This window comes from Haplochromis burtoni, unplaced genomic scaffold (genome assembly GCF_018398535.1).
Source record: "Haplochromis burtoni strain Fernald_Lab_line unplaced genomic scaffold, NCSU_Asbu1 Contig_273, whole genome shotgun sequence".
Lineage (NCBI taxonomy): Eukaryota > Metazoa > Chordata > Actinopteri > Cichliformes > Cichlidae > Haplochromis > Haplochromis burtoni.
In genome coordinates, this window is record NW_024582634.1 from 724,463 (window position 1) to 746,213 (window position 21,751).

Sequence of the window (21,751 nt, forward strand, 5' to 3'; positions counted from 1 at the left end):
CCTAAAACAAACTGTGTGCATGCTCCTGTTGTTAAAGGGAATCTTCCTGCAAAGCCACAAGTCAGCTTCACCTCTGTTTCCTGCTTGTCCAAAGTGAACCGTGATGAAAAGATCAAGTCATACAGAAGTGAAGCAGCAGGATCATCATGGACGCACGAGTTTGTTTTGTGGCACCACAAGGGAGCCTGGAGTGACTGGAGCTCCACTGGATCATCACCAGTAGGAAGAAAAAAACCACCACATGGAACATTTTTGTAGAATCGTTGCAAATTTTCCAGCACACACTGGATGTGATCTGGGAATGCAGTTTCTTGCAACGTGTACTCAGATATGTTGACTTCAGCTCAGCATTCAGTACAGTCATTCCCTCCAAGTTGATCACCAAACTTGTGGATTTTGGACTCAGCAACTCCAGGCGACCGTGGTTCAGGGGATTGGGAAGCTCATCTATAACCGGAAGGTTGCCGGTTTGATCCCCCTGGTCGTTGTGTCCTTGGGCAAGACGCTATATAAATGCAATCCATTATTATTATTATTATCTGTACCTGGATCATGGACTTTCTGACCAACAGACCCTGGCATGTAAGGTCAGGCCATAACTGCTCTACCACCATCACACTCAACACTGGCACTCCACAGGGCTGTGTGCTGAGCCCGTTCCTCTATGACTGCAGACCTCGGTCCGGATCCAACTCCATCATCCAGTCTGCAGATGACACCGCGGTGACTGTCTCATCAGAGACAATGATGAGTCTGCTACAGGGAAGAGTAAAGCACCTAGCTGTGTGGTGCTGACAATAACCTGCTCCTGAATACCAGCAAAACCAAAGAGCTCATTGTGGACTTCAGGAGGGAGAACAGAGACCCCCATGTCCCCATCTACATAAATGGCACAGCTGTTGAATGGGTCTCCAGCTTCAAGTTCTTGGGGACCCACATCTCTGAGAATCTGTCCTGGTCAACTGACACCTCCAGCCTGGTCAAGAAGGCCCATCAGCGCCTTTTTTTCCTTGAGGACACTGAAGAAGAACCATCTGTCCACTGACATACTGGTTAACTTCTACCACTATGTGATAGAGAGCATCCTGACCAACTGTGTCACAGTGTGGTATGGGAACTGCTCTGTTGCTGGCCACAAGGCACTGCAGCGTGTGGTGAAAGCTGCCCAACGCATCACAGGGACTCCACTTCCTGCCATTGAGGATGTCCACAAGAAGAGATGTCTATGCCGAGCACGCATCATTCTTGGGAACTCCTCTCATCCTGCCTCCAGCTCCTCCCCTCCAGAAGGTGCTACAGGAGCCTTCAGACTAAAAACAGCAGGTTTAGGAAGAGCTCCTCCCCCACAGCTGTCACCCTACACTGTTCACTGTTACAGTCTGTTCAGAGAGCTACGCTTCCACTGCTGCAGATATATTCATAGCAGTCTGTAGATCTGTTTGCCTCACACCAATACATCTGCATATATGTAGCACATCTGTATATTTGCTCTTATTGCACTTACTGATAAGATGCAAACTGTATTTTGTTAGCCTGTATTTAGACATGTGTAATGACAGTAAAGTTGAATTCTAAATGCTATCCTAAACATTTAAACAAAAGCAGCTCCACAGCTACAGGAGAAGTTTTTAGAAGTGATTTTTAGAAGGCCAGTAAAGAGAGCATGGAGACAGATGGAGGACGCCAAATCCACTGAATCTACACGCTTCCTGTTTCCACCTCATCCTTCCAGTGCTCTACTATACTCCCTGCTTTCTCTACCACAGCTGCCTTTGAACTTGCCTGGGCCAGGTCTGAGTCCAGCTTTGCTACTCCAGCCAGGTCACATGACACAGGGGTGTGCTCTGATGTCAGCAGGCAGGTCAGTGGAGCCCTCTGGTGGTGGATATATGGCAGTGAAACAGGAGGAGGCCTGAGAACAGACAGCAGGCTTAACTAGCAGGACAAAGTAGCATGTAGTACTTGAAGGAGTCATCACAGCCAATCAGCTCTCAGGAAAATCAAACACCACATACATTTTCTCTTCTTTGATTTTCATCAATGTATTTCCTTTGAAATTTAAAAAATTTATTTATTTTTTATTTGAAAATATTTCCCTCTGTCAATACTTCTGCTTGATTAGAAGCTCATAGGCACTTCCTGTCACTCTACAATAAAACAATGTAAAGGCTGCGCTCTCTGCCCTCCCACTAGCTGACACAAGTAAACTGTGCTACGATGCCCTACATGGACTAAGGTTCTTGGCCACACACATATAGATTTGCTTGGCTGTAGAAATCCATGCCATGAAGCTCCCAGCGCACATTTGTGATGCTTCTGTCTGTGGCAGAGCAGGTTTGGAGCTCTGTAGAGCCTTGGTGACTTTTACTGACTATGCACCCCTACCCATTTATTATGAACCAACAGCACAACGGTTTGTGCTTTTTTCTATAATACACATGTATGATTTAGATTTGTACTTATGTGGCAGCTATTTACTGACCTGACAAAGTTATTTTCCATGAAAACTAAAAGTGGTGAAATTCTCAAAAAATGAATGAGACGTGTAATTTGACACATTTTGTTGTTTTGTGTGTGTGCGCAGCAAAATCTCCAGTGTTAAATTAACACTGGAGAGTGTCTATATGGGTCCACACCTCTGAGTGTTAAATACAACACTGTTGAGTGTTAAATTAACACTTTTGACAGTGTTATATGTTTAAAAGTAACCTAGTCAGTTTTGAAGATTAACAATGGCTAACACTGAGCAGTGCTGATTTTCTAACACTGGAATATTTCTAACATTTTGAGTTATTTTCCAGTGTTAGAAAATCAGCACTGCTCAGTGTTAGCCATTGTTAATCTTCAAAACGGACTAGGTTACTTTTAAACATATAACACTGTCAAAAGTGTTAATTTAACACTGGAGATTTTGCTGTGTGTGTTTGTCTGTGTGAAATTTTGACGTGTATCTGAAAAACACAATTTTGAAAACACTGGAAAGACCTCAAGACATTTTTTCTTTTGCTTACTATGTAAACAAAAATTCCCACCAAGGCTTTTCAGTGTGAAATGTAGAGTGTAGAGAAACTACCTGTGCCAGGTTGTCTCCATCTAGTGGTGAATAACACATCACCACTACACCAGGTGAGCTTTTCTCTGTACACAGTGACACAAAACTCATTCAACAACATAAACTATTTAAAAAATGATGTAGGCAGATCAAGGCAATGTTACAGATTCAGTAAGAACAGAAGTTTATTGCAATGCTTCAAATATGCAGGGCGTCACACTAACACAGCTGCTTGTGTCCAGCATCGCTCTGTTATTATCAATTTGATTCGAAACGTGTCCAGGTTATTGTCTTAAACTTGCATTAATGATTTTGTCTACTGTCAGTTACGCTGGATGGCATTTCTTAATGAGCTTAAATTACATTTTGAGTTGAATTCACTGATACTGCAGTACTGATGATGATGAGCCTTTATTTGTCACTACAATGTTACACGTACATGTCGTACACGTTATCCTGATGTTTCCCAACTGCTCTTGTTAAAAAAAAACTGAACTCATCAAATGACACAAGTTGATATAAAGAATAGATTTTATTCCACAAATGTAGTGAAATGCAGTTTTTTAAATTATAGAAACAATTAAGTACAGCCATTTAAAACAAGCAAACAACCATTTTCTCACTAAACCGGTTGTGTTCCTGTCTGTTATGCATGAACAACAGATTCAAATCAGTGAAGAAGGGAACATTCAGCCTTTATCCACTTTGGAAAAATGCAGTGTTGCTGTGAACATGAAACGTTGTTGAAACAGATTGCAGATTAGTAATATACAGGCAGCAATATGAGTCTAGAAACCATGAGAGATGTGACTGGCACAAATACAGGTAAGGTTTCATTCAAATAGGACCAAAAACATCAGCTTTGGTGTTCATGAAGCTGAAATTCATTTCCATTAAAGCTTGTCGTATGTTTCTCATTCAAAGGCAGCTGGTACAGCGCAGGTCTGAGTAACCTGTACATGCTGAAGTAACTTTGGTCTCCAAGCATGACAAGCAGTAGAAGGTACAGTGAGAGTTGTTGTACTGCATATTCATACTTATACCTATGAATACTGCGTCTGTACACCACCACAGGGTATTTCAAATAATCAAAGTCTGTCATGCTGTTATTCACCTGTGCAGGAATTACATTGTCTAAAATGTAAACTCACAAAATTTTAAATTTTGTGAGTTTTATTGTTTCTAATCTGTCTGTCTGATTTATTTTGATTTTTAATGACAGCCTCTACACTTACTTATCTCGGAGCTCCTAGTTCTTGTGAACAGCCACTAAATATAAATTTATCATTTGGGATCAAATCTTTCAGCTTTTTAATGAGCAACATGTCGCGTGCAGCCATGAAACTGCCTGTCAGTCAACTGTCCAATTACTTTTGAGTCTTTAAAATAGAGAGTATGTATAAAATGGTTGTAATTCCTCAGACAGTGTTATATTACAGTTACATACTAACTGCACTGCTACATGTGAGCTCAGCCCTGGCAGGTACTGAGATCGTAAGCTTTTTTACGGAGTTGTGTCAGAAGTCTTTTAAGCTCGACATCGAGCTGTTCAAGATTTGTTGATTTCTGAACTATCTCGTCCTGCAGTCTTTGGATGGAGTCGGCTTTTCCTAGAAGAAAACAAACACCAGGAGCATTACAGGGAGTGGCACACTGTCTGTGTCAGGACCGTACAACTGTATTTCTGATATATTTAGTCATTAGAGAGCGCCACACAGAATGTCCACAGAAGCAAAATATTAGACCACCAAGTCAGCGGGGGCTAGCTCATGGTAGCAGCACGCAACAACAAAGTTACCTGTAAAAATTCAACTGAACTGTTGATATGAAAACTTTCTTACTAACCTCACAATCAACACTTTATGCTTTATGACTAAATGTCCTACTTTCCCCAATGAACTGAGGATGCATTGAGTGAATTTTTCTCTTTTAGTGGAAATGTTGGTTAAATTACCGTCTAGAGCCTGCAGCATGTTTTGGGTTATGTTAGCCAGAGCTCCTGCATCCTGCTGCAGTTTGTTCAGTCGATCCCCCGCTGGCTCCGTCTCACCATCTGTCCCGGGAACAGCTTTCTCTTTAAGATGGTCAAGGTGCTTCTCCAGAGTCAACAGGTTCTACAAGTACACACATAATATGGCACTCAGTTGCGGCCTTCTTATTCTTAATCCACAGCGTTTAATATGATGTTGCCAAACCTTTGCTTCAAGTCTTATAGGAAGACTTTCCACAAGGTTCAGGAGTGTTTATGGGAATGTTGACCATTCTTCCAGAAGCACATTAGTGAGGTCAAACACTGAGGTTGCACAAGAAAACTCATAGTGTGAGTTTTACTCTTTCTGCACCAAACTCACTCATGCTTGTGTTCATGGACCTTGCTTTGAGCTCTGGTGCACAGACCATCTCCCAAGTTTTCTCACAAAATAGTCCGAAATGCATCGGCACGCTGAAGCAGGAAGAAGTCCTTCCACTAGAATTAAGGGGAGAACACAACTCCTAAAAGATAATGCTACACAATAATTCCCCCAAACTTTACACTTGGCACAGAACTCCCCTGCTTTAGAGCCTTTGTAGCCTCGCGCTTGACACCACTGCATCCAACGCTTTGCATTGTGCTGGGTGATGTCAGTCTAGGCTGCAGCTGCTCAGCCATAGAAACCCAGTCTGTGAAACTCCCTGTGGACTGTTCATGAGCTAATCTCACGGTCACATGAAGCTTGGAGTCCTATGTGCTCTGCTGACCTCACTCTGTGATTGTACATGACCTACCACTTCATGGTTGAGTTCCGGTCAGTCGCTTCCGTTTTTTAAATACCACTAACATTTGGAATATTTAGCAGTGAGGAAATTTCACATCTGGACTGGTTGCACAGGTGACATCGTATCCCAGTAACACGCTGGAATTCACTCAGCCTCTTAAAGCGACCCATTCCTTCAGAAATGTTGGTAGAAGCAGTCTGCATATGTGATGCTTCATTATATACACAGAAGTAGAAGTAATTGGAAGACCTGAATTCAATGACCTGGATGGGTGAGGAAATACTTTGGCCAATGTAGTGTAAATAGGAGCTAAATAAACCTAGCTACAGTTTAATCTGGCCTACCTGAAATGTGAATTCTTCACTTTTATTTAAATTTGTAACTTTAAAAATATAAACAAATAATGAGAAGAAAGCATTTTCATTAAATGTTAGCGACAATCTGTTACCGAAGATATCCACGACTTTATTCAGCAGCATGAAGAACAACGACCCACAAAGCCCAGAACCAGTCTGCACTGCAAAAACACACTATGAGCTTTCAAGTGTGCGCACACTCATTATATTCATTTATATTCACATTTACAGATGACTGATAAATGCAAATAGAAGCTTACACTGGGTTCTTCTTCTCTCTTCCTTATTAAAGTCAGTGCTCGTCTGTCAGTCTAAAGCAGCTACAGCAGATCTTTTACCTGATTTCCAGCAGCTGCTTCTTTATCAGCTTTTTCTGCATTTTCCTGTGCATCTTCAGCCTGCTGACCTCCATCCTCCAGCAGGTCTCTCAGCTTTTCCAGCTGGGGTTTCATTGGCTTTATCAGTGTTGCTACATCGTCCAGAGCCTTCTCTACTGGCACCAGCTGGTCTTTGGCCTGTATGAAGAAAACCCATCCAAACTCAGCCTATAAGCAGCTTTTATTGTAATAAATAGACCATTGTTTCATCTACGCTTTCTACCTTAGTGAGGTTGTTATTCAAGGTCTCTAGGACATTCATTTTGTCTTGCAATTTGTGTTCCAGCTCAGCAAGGGAAGGGCTCACTGAGGTGAAGCCTGCCAGCAGCCCATCAACATCAGCCTTCACACCCAGTGCTGTGTCCCTGCAAGCACAGAAACCATTAGTTTGAAGGACTGATGGGTAAAAACGACAAAAAATAAGGACTGGATTAAACCAGTCTGGAAAAACGAATCCCTGATTAAATGTAAGGCACTAATGCTCATGTTCATGAAGACATAGACTTTGTTAGTTCTGCATTAGGGACATTCACATGGCTGTACAAGCATGTGTTCGGTCTCCAGCTTGGTCTGTACAAACAGTGGGAGCAAAGCTGATAATTCTTTAAAAAACGGAGCATCTTATTCAACAGTTTGGCAGTGAAGTGCGAGCATCAACCTGGCATCCTGTGCATCCTGTAGCAGTTTCTTGGCTGCATCTAACTGTGGCTCAGCTTCCTTCAGCACCGCTGTGCTGTCTGGTAGGTTGGCTGTCAGATCCTTCAGCTCCTGCAGCTTCCCTTTAAGCCCTGCCAATCTGGGGGGCAGCTTGGCATTCAGGATCCAGTCGCTCACCTCCTGGACATGGGTCAGGTTAGCGGATGGGTCTGGTCACCAAAATAGGAAAAGCTAGAGTTTAGTACTGGAGCTGGAGTTTACACTGTGGTGGTGTTTAAAGGGTGACTGATCTCAGCATCAGTTACACCCAAAGAAGTTTCACCCTCCATCTCAAAGTGGTTCCACTCATGCAACAATCCTAAAACAGTCGTACCTGACAGGAAGTCTTTGAGCTCTTTCACAACGCTGCGTGTCTCATTTAGGTCGTCTTCGAGTTTATCTCTGGCCTGCTGCAGCTTACTGGACAGCTTCTCTGTAGACTGCCTCACCTGATTGGTTATCTCCTGTGTTTTCTGCAGCTGTGCACACATTGACATTGAATAACTACTTGAGATGTGTAAACAGATTAAGAATGACTTGTGTGAATAACAAACATTATTTGTATGTAGCTATAAGTGTCTACCTTCTCTGCAGCATCGGTGATCCTCCCAGAGAGTTTGTTGAGTCCTTCCCTCACATCATTGGCATCAGCGTCTGCCTTCTTGCTCAGAGGCAGAGCGCCCACACACTTTCCCCCCTTTTCACAGGGTGCGTCTCCCCCTGGTGTGCACAAATCTTCAATTTCACACTGGAGAGGTGTGCAGGACTCGGAGTGAACACTGCCACACACCTGAAAAACAGAGTTAGAGGTGGAGGGCAATGACAGTTACTAGTGTGAATGACAGAAAATGAACTTTCACTCCATCTCAGGACAAACAAGAAAGATTATGATTACTGGCCTGGATTATGCTCACACTGAGAAATATGACACATATGCATATGGATGCTTATTTAAGATAATGATCTTTCAGTTTTACTCATATGCTGCAAGTCAGCTAAACAGTAGATCAAGAAGTTTACTAGTTACTTGTTTGGCAACAGGAGTGAGGTTGGGTTGGGAGGCCATGCTGTTGTTCAGTTTATCCAGATCTCTGGTGTTGGCCGGCTGAACTTTGCTCTGAATGTCCTCAGTTTTTTCTCGGACACCAGTTGATTCCTTTATGGTATTTTTCCCGGCCTCAACTTTTTTGGTGGCATCTGTTGAGTTATCGTAGGCGTAGCTGATGGTGTTAAATGCCCCTGCAAAGACAGGAAAAGTCTACATGAGTGGATTTCATGCTGTTGTGATCAGTGTTGGTCAAGTTACTTGAAAAAAGTAATCAGTAACTAATTACTGATTACTTCCCCCCAAAAAGAATCCCGTTACTTTACTGATTACTTATTTTCAAAAGTAATTAATTACTTAGTTACTTTTTAAAAACACGATTTACAACCTGAATAGGTGATAAAGCGATAGATCTTTCAGCCCAATTCTACTTTTTCTGCATAATCCATCATACAAAATGTAATCAAATGGAAAAGTCTCTTTTTAAAACTTGTTTATTAGTTTTAATCTTTTAACTTTATGCATCAAGCAAAAATTTAATTATATGCAACATTCTCTGACTGGAAGAAATTAGTTTAACATTTAAAGCTATTTTCTGCACATTCCAGCACATAAAATAAAATATTTGTTGTGTTTACACTCAGTCTTTCAAATAGATGCAAGTAAAACACAGCAGAAAATAAATAAAGTCAAAGACTCAGCGGTCCTGTTGCTCTATTTTCACCTGTAAAGCAGGAGTTGGGTAGGCGGAGGTTTACCCTGGTGCAGGTGTGCCGCGGTCAGTGGAAGAATCCACGAGTTTCTCTGTGAGTTTCCCATTACGTCGTAGCTACTCTGTGCTTGTTGGAAGTTTAGGGGTTTTTTCACTGTAAAAAGAAGTTTTCTTCTCATACACGATGGACGCTAATGTTTTTGTCACTTTTTATACAATCAAACTCAAAGTAAGGTCAGTACTTCCATGCTTTAAACGCTGCACGCTCATACTCTCTCCCACACTCATATATGATCCACTGTTGATCTGCACACAGCTGTTGTCACTAACGGCGCACTCGCTTACGTCACTGTCGTGAGACATTCTCACAAAAAATCACGGTTTTAGTAACGCAGTAACGCAGCGTTCCTACGGGAAAGTAACGGTAATCTAATTACCTTTTTTGCAATAGTAATCCCTTACTTTACTCGTTATTTGAAAAAAGTAATCAGATTACAGTAACGCATTACAAGTAACGCGTTACTGCCCATCTCTGGTTGTGATACAAAAATAGTCATCAGTCACATCTGTAGAACTGCAGCGAATGCTTAGTCTTTTCTGACCTGTGTTGGGACTGATAGAGTTCTTTGTGGCATCTTTCTTGGCATTGTACACCAGCGTGAAGTTTTCCAGCAGGTCCTGCAGTTTGTCCAGCTCAGAGTCCAGACCAGGAGTTTTTGTCAGAGGTGAAAGGTCATTATCAACCTGGTACCTGGAGATGATATTTTCAAAGAAAAAACAGTGTAAGGTGATTGAATTTAAGGGTGATTCGTATTTGTGAAACCTAGAATTAAGTTCGTCAGCAGTTTCCCACCTGAGCTTCTTCAGCTTAGAAAGAGCATCACGTGTATCAGTGATGGGTGAGAAGGACATGGAGTTCTGGATGACTTTCAAAGTGGCCTCCAGGTAACTGATGCGGGGCCCAAAGTCAGCGCTGCCTCCAGACTGAGACGATAATCTGGAAGCAAGTTCCAACAGGACCAAGCTGACATTCTTTCGCTGAGCGTTTAGGCTGAAGAAGCAGGAGGGACACATCTCACAGTCAGGGAAGGAGTCGCAGTGGTCACGACTGCAGGAGTCGCAGCGAGCTCCAGAGACGCCCGGTCGGCATAAACAGACTCCCGACTGCTTGTCACAAACTCCTGGGAGGGTTCCATTGGCATCACAGTCACAGGCTAAGACAGAGGATGGTCATACAGATCAGTTACGAAGCGTTTTTCAAAATGGAAAGGTTGCAGACATTCAGCCATGCTCAGAGGGCTTACATCAAATTCTTTTTAAATTTGGGCTTTTAATGATTTCTTTGAACTCTTCTTTTTTCTCGGGTGGATTGATTGTGTTTCATTGTCCTGCTGTAACACCAAGTCGTGTCCAAGATTCAACCATTCTATTGATTTGAGGTGAATTTGAATAACTTTTAGACTTTTATCTACTTTGTACAATCTAACAATGCCACTGGCAGTGAAGTAGCCCCAGAGTATGATTGCAGTTGGTTCAGTGTTCTTTGGTTTGAGCGTCTCACCCCTCCAAACACATGTCATTGTCACCAGTCACAAGCTCAATCTTTGTCTCATTTGACCAAAAAAACGTATCTCCAGAAGGCATTTGGCCGGACTCATGTGGGCAGCTACGAATGCCAGTTAAACTTGAGTCCATCTTCGGTGAGAGCTTCAGTGGCTTTGCTGTGGACAGTGATGTACCAGCAGCTTCCAGTTCGCAGCAGGCTTGAGGCTTGGTGGTTCCTGGATTATTACTGAACATCCTAATTTCCCCTCATGTAATCTGCAGTCGTTTTGAAATAAGTCCAGCAGACCTCCCCAAGTTGTGCAGATCTATAACTCTCCTTATTATGTCTTCAATGAAGTCCTGAGACTTTCCTCTTGTTCTTGGTCAGTTCATGATCACTAAGCAAAGTCCTGCCTTGTCAAGTTAAAACACGGTCAGCACCACATATTAAAAGATACGAGTGAATGTATGTAAATATTTCTATCAGCCTGTTTGTATCATTTTGACCATACATGGATCTGAGAACGAACTTATTTTTTAAAGTTATTAAAGATGTGCAATCATTTCATCTTGGAAAAAGAACAGTTCAAAGAAATCATTGAAAGTCAACAACTACCATAAAAATGACGGGCTGTTCACATCTTTGTAAGTGAACACACTTTGAAATCCAGCAGCGAATCATAAATGATCTCTAATCCATGCTGGGAAGCAGCAGAGTTTACAATCTTTTACCATTACCCTCGTTGTGATCTGGCACTATATCAATGATACTGAACTGAAAGAAAACTCCCAAACAAGTGGTGGACTTACGCTGGCAGCCTTTCAGAGGGTCTCCATATGTGTTATCAGGGCATTCTGTACACATTCGGCCTCCAAAGCCTGATCTGCACTGACACTGCCCAGTCAGCTGAACAAGAACAAGATCATTTCATTATTTTCCAGAGAAGACAAATCGATATAATCTGTGATGATGATACAAAGACAGAATATTTGCATCCTCGCTACAATCACATCTCATACCAACACCAGTACTTTCTAAGTCACACCAGGTGTAAACAACTTTTCAACTGTAATTTTCAGGAGTGAAGATAAACATAATATTGTTAGTCTTTGTGGGCTCTCGGTCATCCAGGACTGGGAAAATTCGGTTTTTAGCTACATAAACAAACAGTTGTAGACGACATTTGAGGGTCATTAATAGATTTACCTTTCGCCTCCGTCAGTGCGCCCCAGCTGTGGCTACATGTAGCTGCCATCACCAGTGTGTGAATGTGTGCATGACTGGATGTAGTGTAAAGCACTTTGGGGTCCTTAGGAACTGAGTAAAGTGCTGTACAAATACAGGCCATTTACCATTTAATGAATCTTTAATTCAATTAATAACTATATTGCAAATGCTTTAAAAACAAACACTTTTGACTGCTCTGGATGGAAAGAGCTGGAGACACACATTTTATGTCTTAGGCTACAGCATTACAGCAGCTGATGGATCTCACCGAAGGCCTTTGCGTCATACCTGATCACAGGAATCAGTGGTTGACTTGGTGGCATCACAGCCGCAGGGTTTGCAGGTTTCTGACATGTTTAGCTTCCAGTAGCCTTTCACACACACGTTGCAGGTAATGCCGTGGAAGTGGGGACGACAGAGACACTGGCCAGTCGACGGATCACAGACGTCTGAAAGGGAGCCGTGTGGAGAACAGGAACACTCTAGAAAAGAGCAGAGTCTGATGGAGATCTGCATGCTTCAAACATTAAATGAAATGATACTAATATTAACATCTGTATTCTTACAGTATTGATATAAAGTACTATATGAACATAAGTGAAAGTTTACAGGCTTTTACTTAGTTTCAGTAAAAGTATAACAATAAGAGAAAAGAGTTCCATGTTTACTGAGGTGCAGTACCAAGCTAAGCTTCAATGTGTAGGTGTTAGTTGACTCACTAGTGCAGCCCAGAGGGTTGGAGGAGCTCAGACCGTAGTATCCTGGCTTGCAGCGGTCACAGCGGGGACCCTCTACATTCACTTTGCATTGACAGGATCCTGTGCTGTCATCACACCGGCCGCCGTTCACTGTCCCCTCGGCACTGCAGGTACAGCCTGGCGCCAAAGACATCAACACGGTTTATCCACAAACGTTCAGTGTGACCTGCAGTCAGAAACGTGGTACACAGAAATGTTAGGAGGGATTTCACTTACGCATGCAGGCATCAGGACGATCCATTCGACTGCGGGGGTTTGGCTGGTATCCTGGAGCGCACTGGTCACACTTTGGCCCTGTGGTGTGGTGCATACAATTTTCACACACGCCTCCACTCCTCTGTCCACTGGCCTCATACAGCGCCCAGTCAAACCGGCAGCGCTGTGCATGGTTGTTACACTCACAACCTGAGGACAAGACAAAACATACCCAGATAATTAAAATGAAGAAATTTAGGGATTAATAACTTTATCTATACTTTTCATAAGCTGGGCTTTGGTCTGTGGTGAGCCAGTATGCACATATTCTTATTATTTACCTTTAAATACATCTCACAAATGATTACAGCTAGAGATTACAAGAGAGGTTCCATCGAGCGGGAGAATGCAGCCAGGGAGAAAGAGCTCTGGGTTTCTCTGATTAGACCTCTGCTCCCCTGATGGGAACTTGGGTATTTTGATCCTTTGAAATAATTTATGTCACACAAAATGTAAACACACACACGCGCAAACACACACACACACACACACACACACACACACACACACACACACACACACACACACACACGTGCGCGCGCACACACACACACACACACACACACACACGCGCACACACACACACGCACGCACACACACGCACACACTTTAGATTAAAGAGTCTGTAGCAGGTCCTACGTTTGCAGGCATGAGTGTTGCCTTCCTCTGCAGGTCTCCAGGGCAAATCATTGTAGAGATCAGCACAGCGCTCACAGTTCACACCTGCTGTGTTATGCTGGCAGTCACACTGTGCGTTCACCTGCCAAGATCAATGAGCAGATCAACAAACTGGACCAACACCATGTCGTCACGCTAGGAATAAGCTGATGGCCGATAATCGGCGATAAAAGTCTATGCACACATCACCACAAGACAAAGTACGATCAGGAATCCTCACATCCGTCAGTGTGTCCACGGGGAAACAATCTCCACATAACACATGAAAAACCACACCAAGGAAATAAGGTCTCCAAAAGCGTGGCGTCATCGAAACATTTTTTATTTTCCCTGCAGACGTGCTGATGGATGTCAGGTTGTCCCTGAGCTGGATAGCTGGTCGAGGAAGTGGATGCATGGGTGAATTTCCAGTGACACAGTGAATAATTAGGGACGCACATCCAGTTAAAGAAAAACGTCTCTGTAATATTAAAATAGTTTTAGAGGCTTTCCACTATAATCATTTTGGCTGATGTGTGTTTTGTAGCTGTGTTGCTGATGATATAGTCCTCACTGTGCAAAAGAACCTGCTTCTATCATACACCACAATGGCATCCTGACATAACACAGAGTAACCATTAGGAGCTTACAGTAGGACTTCTGTATTAGATCAACAAATAAAGTGATCTGACTTTATTTGCTTACTGTAAACCTTTCGAATGACTGCCTGGGACCATGAAAGGGTAAAATGCCCTGCATACAGACCTGTATAGTACTGGGCAGAAGGTTACTGCTGTATCCTTGTGGCAGACATCGGTTAGCATGTCCATGGCACATACAGCTGCCCATCACCTTCATCTCTTTCAGGGCGTAAAACCTACTGAGACTCCTGCCTGGCAGATGAGGCACATCACCCAGCTCTGTGAATCTCACCCTCAGCCCTGTTAACCCAGACACATCTGTAGACAAAATAGTTATGAGTCACTGAACTACACACTTAAACTGGATGCAAAGGCCAGTGTTAATCCATGGAACTGTTAAGGATGTTAGAAAACTTACCTTCAATCTTTTGGCTTTTGGGAGCGGCGACGTAAGCGTATTGAGCTAAAGGACTGTACTCAATCTGGGGAAGTGAAATGCATATATATTAATTCTGTACACAGATAGAACATCTTACATTGTTGCAATACTGCATTACATTTATTAGAACCCTTTTGTTGATGCCATTCCCACTCAGAAAGATTCAAACAGTCTGGGATGCTATGTATTTGTCTATTTATAAAGGATCAATCAAATATAAAAATAAGACCTATGCATTTTAAATATAAATGAATAAAAATAAAAATAAGAAACAGAAATTTTTCGGTTCTGTTTCAGGACTAAATGATGTATTTAAGGATGTACTTGTATGCAAATGTATAAAAAAGAAACGAAGAGGAAACATCATCATTTGGCAAACATGAAGGTGAAATAATTATTCCGGAGCAACAGCAATTTCTCCCTTACTGTGTGATCTTTATATGGATTTGAGTCTGTAGGGGGCAGTGTGTAGCAGTATGTCTGGTCCATGGCAAGAGGAACTCTTGTGGGTACGCTGGGAAATGCTTTTTGACAGTTAGTTGCCATGTAGAGGGTGGGCTGCCATGTTTTGCCATTGTCCAGTGTCCTCTCTATGACCAAGGCACTGGGACGAGGACCCTGCAGAGAAAAAAACCCAGCAAAATAAAGCAAAGTAGCATACACTCTACAAAAAGTCTCTGAGTCAAATCACATGGATGCATAGAACATTCATTAAGCTAGAAAGGACAGACTGTGTCATACCTTGAAGTTGAGCACCAGATTGTCAAGCTGGAACAGGTTGTTAAGGTTGAGCTGAAGGGTAACTGGACTCGTCTCTGCAGGAACAGAGAGCAGAGCAGTAATGTAGCGTATGTGTAAGCTCAATAACAAAGATCTGTAATCAGTCGTCTCCCTGCTTTCCTGAGTTTTGTTTGCTTTCCTGTTCTTTACATCACTACTGCTTTCCCACACTGTCAGTCCCAATACTGTCATCATTACTCTCGTCCAATCATCTTCCTGCCCACCTTCTTTCACCTCTTTTTGTCCTTTTATGCTCAATCATCCAGGTAAGGGAGTTCCAAAAAAGTTGATTCTGTTCATCTGGACGTAGCGTTTTCAGGTCGAGTAACGTTTTGTAACTCATCCAGGTGACTTCTTCAGTCTGAGCTGACTGCAGGTTTCCCACCCTTATAAACAGTACATTTGCATAATGACAGAAACTAGCACCAGTGAGTGACAATGGGCTGTGAGATCAGTTTCATTATCATTAATATGCCGTACCATTCATACAGCCCTTAGCTCAGGAGGTAGAGCAAGTCACCTACTCAGTTGGAAGTTTGGGTTCGATCCCAGTCTGCTCCAGTCTGCATGCCAAATATCCTTGGGCAAGATTTTAACCCTCCGATGCATCCATCAGAGCATGTAAATGTTAGACAGATACTTACCCAGAAAGAGCATAAAAAACAACGTGAATGAGGCAAGTTGTGTAAAGCACTTTGAGTGTTTAGATGAAGTAGAGAAACACCATATAATAACCAGTCCATTAACCATGAGTCCCATTCACAGAGCTGGGGAATGGCTGCAATCACAGCATGTAAGATGGTGACAGATGTACCCTTAGGCCCCTCCTCCATTCAGAGATGGTCTTTCCCTTTTCACGTAAATGGCCTCCTTGACTCCGCCCTCAAACCAGCGTTCCTCCCTGTCCAGGATGTTACATCCTCATCATTGAAAGAGTGTCCACTGGCCTGTAGGTGTGAATAGACTGCAGAGACCTGGCCTGACGAGGTAGCTCTGCTGTGTTCTGCCGTCCTCTTAGCCAGAGGTTGTTTGGTTTCCCCGATGTATAAATCCTGGCAATCCTCCTGCACTTAACGGCATACACTATGTTACTGGATGATAGGGTGTGGCTAAATATTGGTGGATCTTATGTGATTGGATATCCAGGGGGAGAGGTGGAGACGGGTGGGCACTTGACAGGGTATGAACTGGAATGCCCCGAAGTGTTTTGGGTCCTGTGTTGGGATCATGGGCCCTGCCAGTCAATAGCAACTGCAATAGGCTTCATAGGGGACATAGTTTTCAATTTAAATATAATGCACTTTAACTCTATAGCACCAAGATGACCCCCTATGAGCAAACACATGGTAACAGTGGAAAGAAAAAACTCCCTTTTAACAGAAAGAAACTGTTAAAAGGGAGTTAACAACCAGCCATGACCGACTGAGGTTAAACAGAAGGAGGTAGGACAAAAAACACACTGTAGAAGAACACACTGTTATCTAATGATTAACTGCAAAGCGGTCTAAAAACACACAGTGAGTGAAATGACTTGAGTGAAGAAGAAATGCTCTGGAGATTCAGAGGGCTCAGGGTCACCTGATCCAACCCTAACTTTGTGAAAACAAAAAAAGGGAAAGGTTTAAGCCTAATCTTAAAAATAGAAACTGGTCACTGCTTCCAAAGAATACAGGCCTGAAAGCTGTGGGGTCTGTCTCCCATTCGATTCATAAATAACCTGGTAACCACGAGTAAGTCTGCAGTCTGAGAGCAAAGTGCTCTGGTGGAGCCTGATTAAAGCCTACCAGGAGTAACCCTTTTCTGAACTGCTTCTGTCAATAGATGCATTAAAGAGCAGCTTGGTGTACTTGGTATCTTGCCCAAGTTTATTTGGCACGCAGACTGGAGCAGCCAGGACCACGTAAAATCACAGAGTGGGGTGAGTGAATCATGAGGAGTATAGTGCACAGAGGTTGCCAAATTGCTGCAGAGTCAATTGCTACAGACCTCCAAACTTCACGTAGCCTTCACATTAGCTGAAGAGAGCATAGAGAGTGGAGTGGTTTCCATGGCTGAGCAGTTGCATCCAAGCCTGACATCACTGAGCACCATAGAAAGTGTTGGATGCAGTGGTGTCAAGCACGCCACCACTGGAAGTGTTCTCTGGAGTGACAAATCACGCTTCTGCATCTGGCAATGCTCCCAACTTTGAGGGAACACTTCGGGGATGGCCGGTTCCTTTGCCATCATGACTGCTCATAAAGACACGAGCGAGCTAGGTTGGTGCAGAGGATCTTCACTGGCCTATTTATTAAGAATGGGCCAACACTCAAGTTCACACGCATGTGAAGGCAGATTAGTACTTTTGTCAGTATAGTGTATTAGTTATATTATGCATGAATCCTTCTTTATGATTGCTTGCTTTCACCCCCCACCTTTCTTAGACTGCCACCATCTGTCTGGCCCTGAGGTGGACACAACATCCTGGACAGTGTGGGCCAGCTGACTGTTTGGGTTCCTGGAGTCACACGGACAACATTTCATCTTCCTCTGAAAGAATAAAAACACAAAGACATAAATAAACCTTTTGTTTTCCCACAAGAGATTCAGTGTAATGTGTGATGTAAGGACAGTGTGCCACTGAGCTGACCCTGAACTCGAGACCAGTGACTGGCCTCTGAATTCTCTGCTGTGCCACATGAGCTGGGTCACTGAGCAGGTACCAGTGAATTTCTAATAGTTCTAGCACTGAACCTTTGCCCGAGTAAAAGCTTGGTAAACACAGTTTATTCACTATATTGAAGTAAATCCTCAGTCATCTGTAGAACCAGCCATATATCCAAAGAATGCTGGACTTTGTAAAAAACAAACAAAATCCAGTTGCATTGGTTTGCAAACTGTACATGTTATTTAATATTGAGTATTGGGATTTTTTACAGTGCTGACATGTGCAGTTTATGAAAAACTGAATGTACTGTTTATAGCTGAACATTTTCTCACTGACAGCTCACACCACTGATTTCAGCAGTCAGTATTTATTAACACAGGAGGGATGGTGTCCCTTTACAGAAACTCTCTGAATCTTTTCTTTAGAGGCCGCTTGGCTGCTGCTTGGCAAATGAAGGTTCAACTCCCTCTAAAGATTTTATATAGACGCGAGGTCTGGAGATTGGCTATGGGACCGTGGGTTCAGGGGGCGGTGCCAGGGGAGACTGGCTGACACAGCTGGCAGTCAACACTCTAATGCTGCCTTCTCGATTTAAGCAGCACGCTGGGAGGACAGAGGGAGGAGAGCGAACAGCATGCAGTGCAAGCAGTCAGGAGAAGGCTGGAGAGCACCGTGCTAATAAACATTCACTAATCTGCAACGCTGAGTGTACTGGGTCCTTATATTACAATAACTATAATGTTCTTCTTCCTTAGCCACTTGTTAGTGCCCTTGGTCAGATGTTTTGGGTCATTGTCACTGGAGAACTCATCCACGACCTCATCTCCAGTGACATTGTTCTCTACCATTAGCATAAAAACAGCCCCAACGCATGTTTCCACCTCTATGCTTGACTGTGGACATAGTGGGTTTTTCTTAGCACATCTTGAGTTTGGTTTCATCTGACTACAGCATCATTTAGATGTTCACTGGCAAACTTAAGATGGGAAGTGTCTTTCCTCCTTTTCCAGCAAATTTAAAGATGCTGCTGCCCCTATTCATAGAAATATTCCCTTAATTCACATTAAAACAGCCTGGGACTCTGCTGGCAGCTTTACAATTGTCTGGGGGCACGTTTATGAGGCAAAGATGGCTCTTGTAAATATGTATAATTAAATATGTCTTTGAACATTGGTCTCTTCTAATCTTTTCAGCTCCCTCTTCATGTGTTTCCATGCTTTTCAGATGTGTTTAAATTATCCTGATGCTGCTTCTTCTCGCTTTTTTTCTTATTTAGGATGTTATTTGGAACAAGAAGCCTCCTGTGCCGCTGAGCCTTACAGAGGCCCAGGGTTACCTAATCTCTTGTATTTTGGGGCAACAAATATGAGGAGCCTGAATTATTGAGTTGGATATGAAGAGTTCCCTCTTTGATGGCTGGTTATGGAAGCGAATTCGGCTCATACGCTGCCTTTGAATGCCACACTGTGCTCACCTCTTCACTCTTCCACCTTGACTTACACTCCTGTCCACCCTCTGCCGGGCTTTTCACAAACCATAGTTTTTCTCATCCTTCATTAGATTACACCTGGTCTACGGGGCTAAATTTGGGGACTTGTGTGTTTATTCTGCATTTGCTTCTTTTAGTGAACAGAGTTTTGCTTACTTCGAGTACCTTCAGCTTTGACACTTTTTCTGCAGCTCTTTTTCATTAGATACAACATTTGACACCTCCAGCAGTAAAGTGGCATTCCTGGCTAGATCGGACTTGTTTCCTCTGATGACGCCGAAGGCTTTCATGGTCATGTGTGCGTCTTTGTGTGAACGCTGAAGTACAAGGATACATTTAAATGGATGAACAGAGGACCACGCCTAAGACAGTTATTAGCTCCCTGAGGCTAATCCAACGTTGCCCATACTGTGATCTATGAAGATAAAGTAACATCAACACATCCTAAGTCTCTATGTTTATTTGTATATATTTTCTCATCTTTGTGTTTGTAGTGCCAGTGTCCTGTGCTGACTTATCCCCACACTCTGTGTTGTCTTTTCTTTTTCTTACTTTGTGTCTTTCACTTGGTTTTACTTCCTGTTTTTGTGTTTTTGGATCAGTTGCTATTGTCTTTCCCTCCCCTCACTGGTTGCACATGAATCTCATTTGTCCTCCTGTCTGTGACCTCTTCTATCAGTCAGCAGTTCTGGTTTGCACTGGTTTAGTTTGTGTACATGTCTGTTCCCTGCCAGAGACACTTTGAGTGATTTTGTAGTTTCCACTTTTGTTCTGTCAATCCGATAATGTCACATATGAAATTGTTGAATTGAAGCGGCTGCTTCTTCTTTGCAATCTTTGTTTTCTCTAAATCAAAAACTAAAGCTGAATTTTTGGATATTTTACCTGAAACGCTCTTAAACTGGAGAACCCTTTAGCTGCAGAGACATGCCTGGAAGTTCTCACTTGTTTGCTAAAGGGTGATATAAGTTTCCAAACTTTCCATTCGCTCACAGAGATAAAACAGGAAAGCACGCTCTTACCTGTTGGTACGGGGTACAGAAGACCTCTGAGCCAGTGAGGCCACAGGTAGATGAAGCCTGAAGTTGGTGAGCCCTGCCATGGAGCAAGTCATCTGTGGGTGGGTAGCATGCCCCCCATGAGCAGTCATTTTGGGCGTGTGACAGTATGGCTGAGGCTGTCAGGAGGAGGGCAGAATGTGTACAGGTATGAATACAACACACCTAACTCTAAGCTTTCTGAGGCTCTCAAAAACTTCTTTCTTTATTATTAACTGCTGTTCAAAATACATCTAAAAGACAGAGTAACCTACAATAAAACTGTTAAATGAGTGTCATGCTGCTTTTGAAGCAGTAACAGAGATGTTGGTCTGCAGCTGTTGTACTGTCTATTTTCAGGCCAAAGGTCATTCTAAGGGACGAAACAACCCAAAGCTGTGTGCTGGTCAGATGAAACCACGTACATGAAGCACATTGATGTTTGATTAAGGTTTACTTAGAATAGGTAAAATTATAAATGCATCTCCACATTAACCCGGTTATTCTTAAAGATGTACTGCAGCTCTACACAGTAGTTATAGGCTGTGTTTGTATCTTCTCACAGGATTTCATGACAGATACCAACATGTCTAACATCACATATTTCAGAGACAGACTGTCATGCACCAGCGTGAACATCTCGATCGAACCGTTCAATGCTGCAGCTTACTTCTATCTCTTTAGCTAGTAAATAAAACAGCTGCAGGCTTTCTATTTCAGGGTGTTTAGGAATGCTAACATGTGGCGTGCAAAACTCAAACTAACATCACAAACTCAATAAATATAATAGCAATAAAGCAGCAGTGAAAATGGGAAATCTCACCAGCCAGTAGTAAAAGTATTCTCATGTTATGTTCCTCCTGTTAAAACGTCCAGAAGAAATAGGAGCAGCTGTCGGCAAACAAATAAAGAAGGCTGCTGTGCTGGGAGTTCAGCTGTGCTGTGGAAAGGTGTGCACTGCTTCGTGTTGCTGCCTTAAAAACCATTTCTCACCTGGATAGTGTGACACAGCGTGTGTCAGAGTCACGCCCTGCACCACCACTCCCTCCACTCATGAATCAGCACACACACTCACAGAGCCAGACACACACTCAATGAAAGTAGTCATTACTCATTTTCATTTAATTTATACACTATTATTAATAATAATAATAATAATTCATATTTATTAATTATCAAGTAATAAATAAAACTGACTTCAGGTGAAAGCTAAAAGCAGCAAATGCATTCTTTGTTTGTAAAGTTTGTGCAGCTACTGGAGCTGATAGGATGAAACATTA

The 21,751-nt window shown here is 42.8% G+C and overlaps 1 protein-coding gene across 1 annotated transcript; it reads right to left on the reverse strand.

Moving 5' to 3' along the window:
* Positions 1-3,565: 3,565 nt before the first annotated feature.
* On the reverse strand, positions 3,566-21,465 carry lamb3 (laminin subunit beta 3). The gene is made up of 22 exons (XM_005939794.3): positions 21,295-21,465; positions 20,457-20,611; positions 17,713-17,827; positions 15,260-15,333; positions 14,945-15,136; positions 14,498-14,561; positions 14,204-14,397; positions 13,421-13,541; positions 12,743-12,931; positions 12,488-12,643; positions 12,057-12,250; positions 11,351-11,447; positions 9,849-10,209; positions 9,598-9,746; positions 8,266-8,477; positions 7,822-8,028; positions 7,573-7,717; positions 7,201-7,408; positions 6,766-6,907; positions 6,504-6,680; positions 5,007-5,166; positions 3,566-4,662 (listed from the first exon to the last, which is right to left on the reverse strand). Exons 1-22 carry the CDS (start codon positions 21,317-21,319, stop codon positions 4,523-4,525), a joined length of 3,477 nt encoding a protein of 1,158 aa, XP_005939856.1. The 5' UTR covers positions 21,320-21,465; the 3' UTR covers positions 3,566-4,522.
* Between the last annotated feature and the right edge of the window lie 286 nt (positions 21,466-21,751).

What these genes read in the sequence shown, in the direction of transcription:
- lamb3 (XM_005939794.3), bottom strand. Translation starts at nt 21,319, where the DNA reads ATGAGAATACTTTTACTACTGGCTG. An exon ending in ATCTGGTGCTCAACTTCAAG is followed by an intron (nt 15,137 to 15,259) that starts GTATGACACAGT and finishes TTTTCTCTGCAG; the next exon opens with GGTCCTCGTCCCAGTGCCTT. An exon ending in CAAAAGCCAAAAGATTGAAG is followed by an intron (nt 14,398 to 14,497) that starts GTAAGTTTTCTA and finishes TTTTGTCTACAG; the next exon opens with ATGTGTCTGGGTTAACAGGG.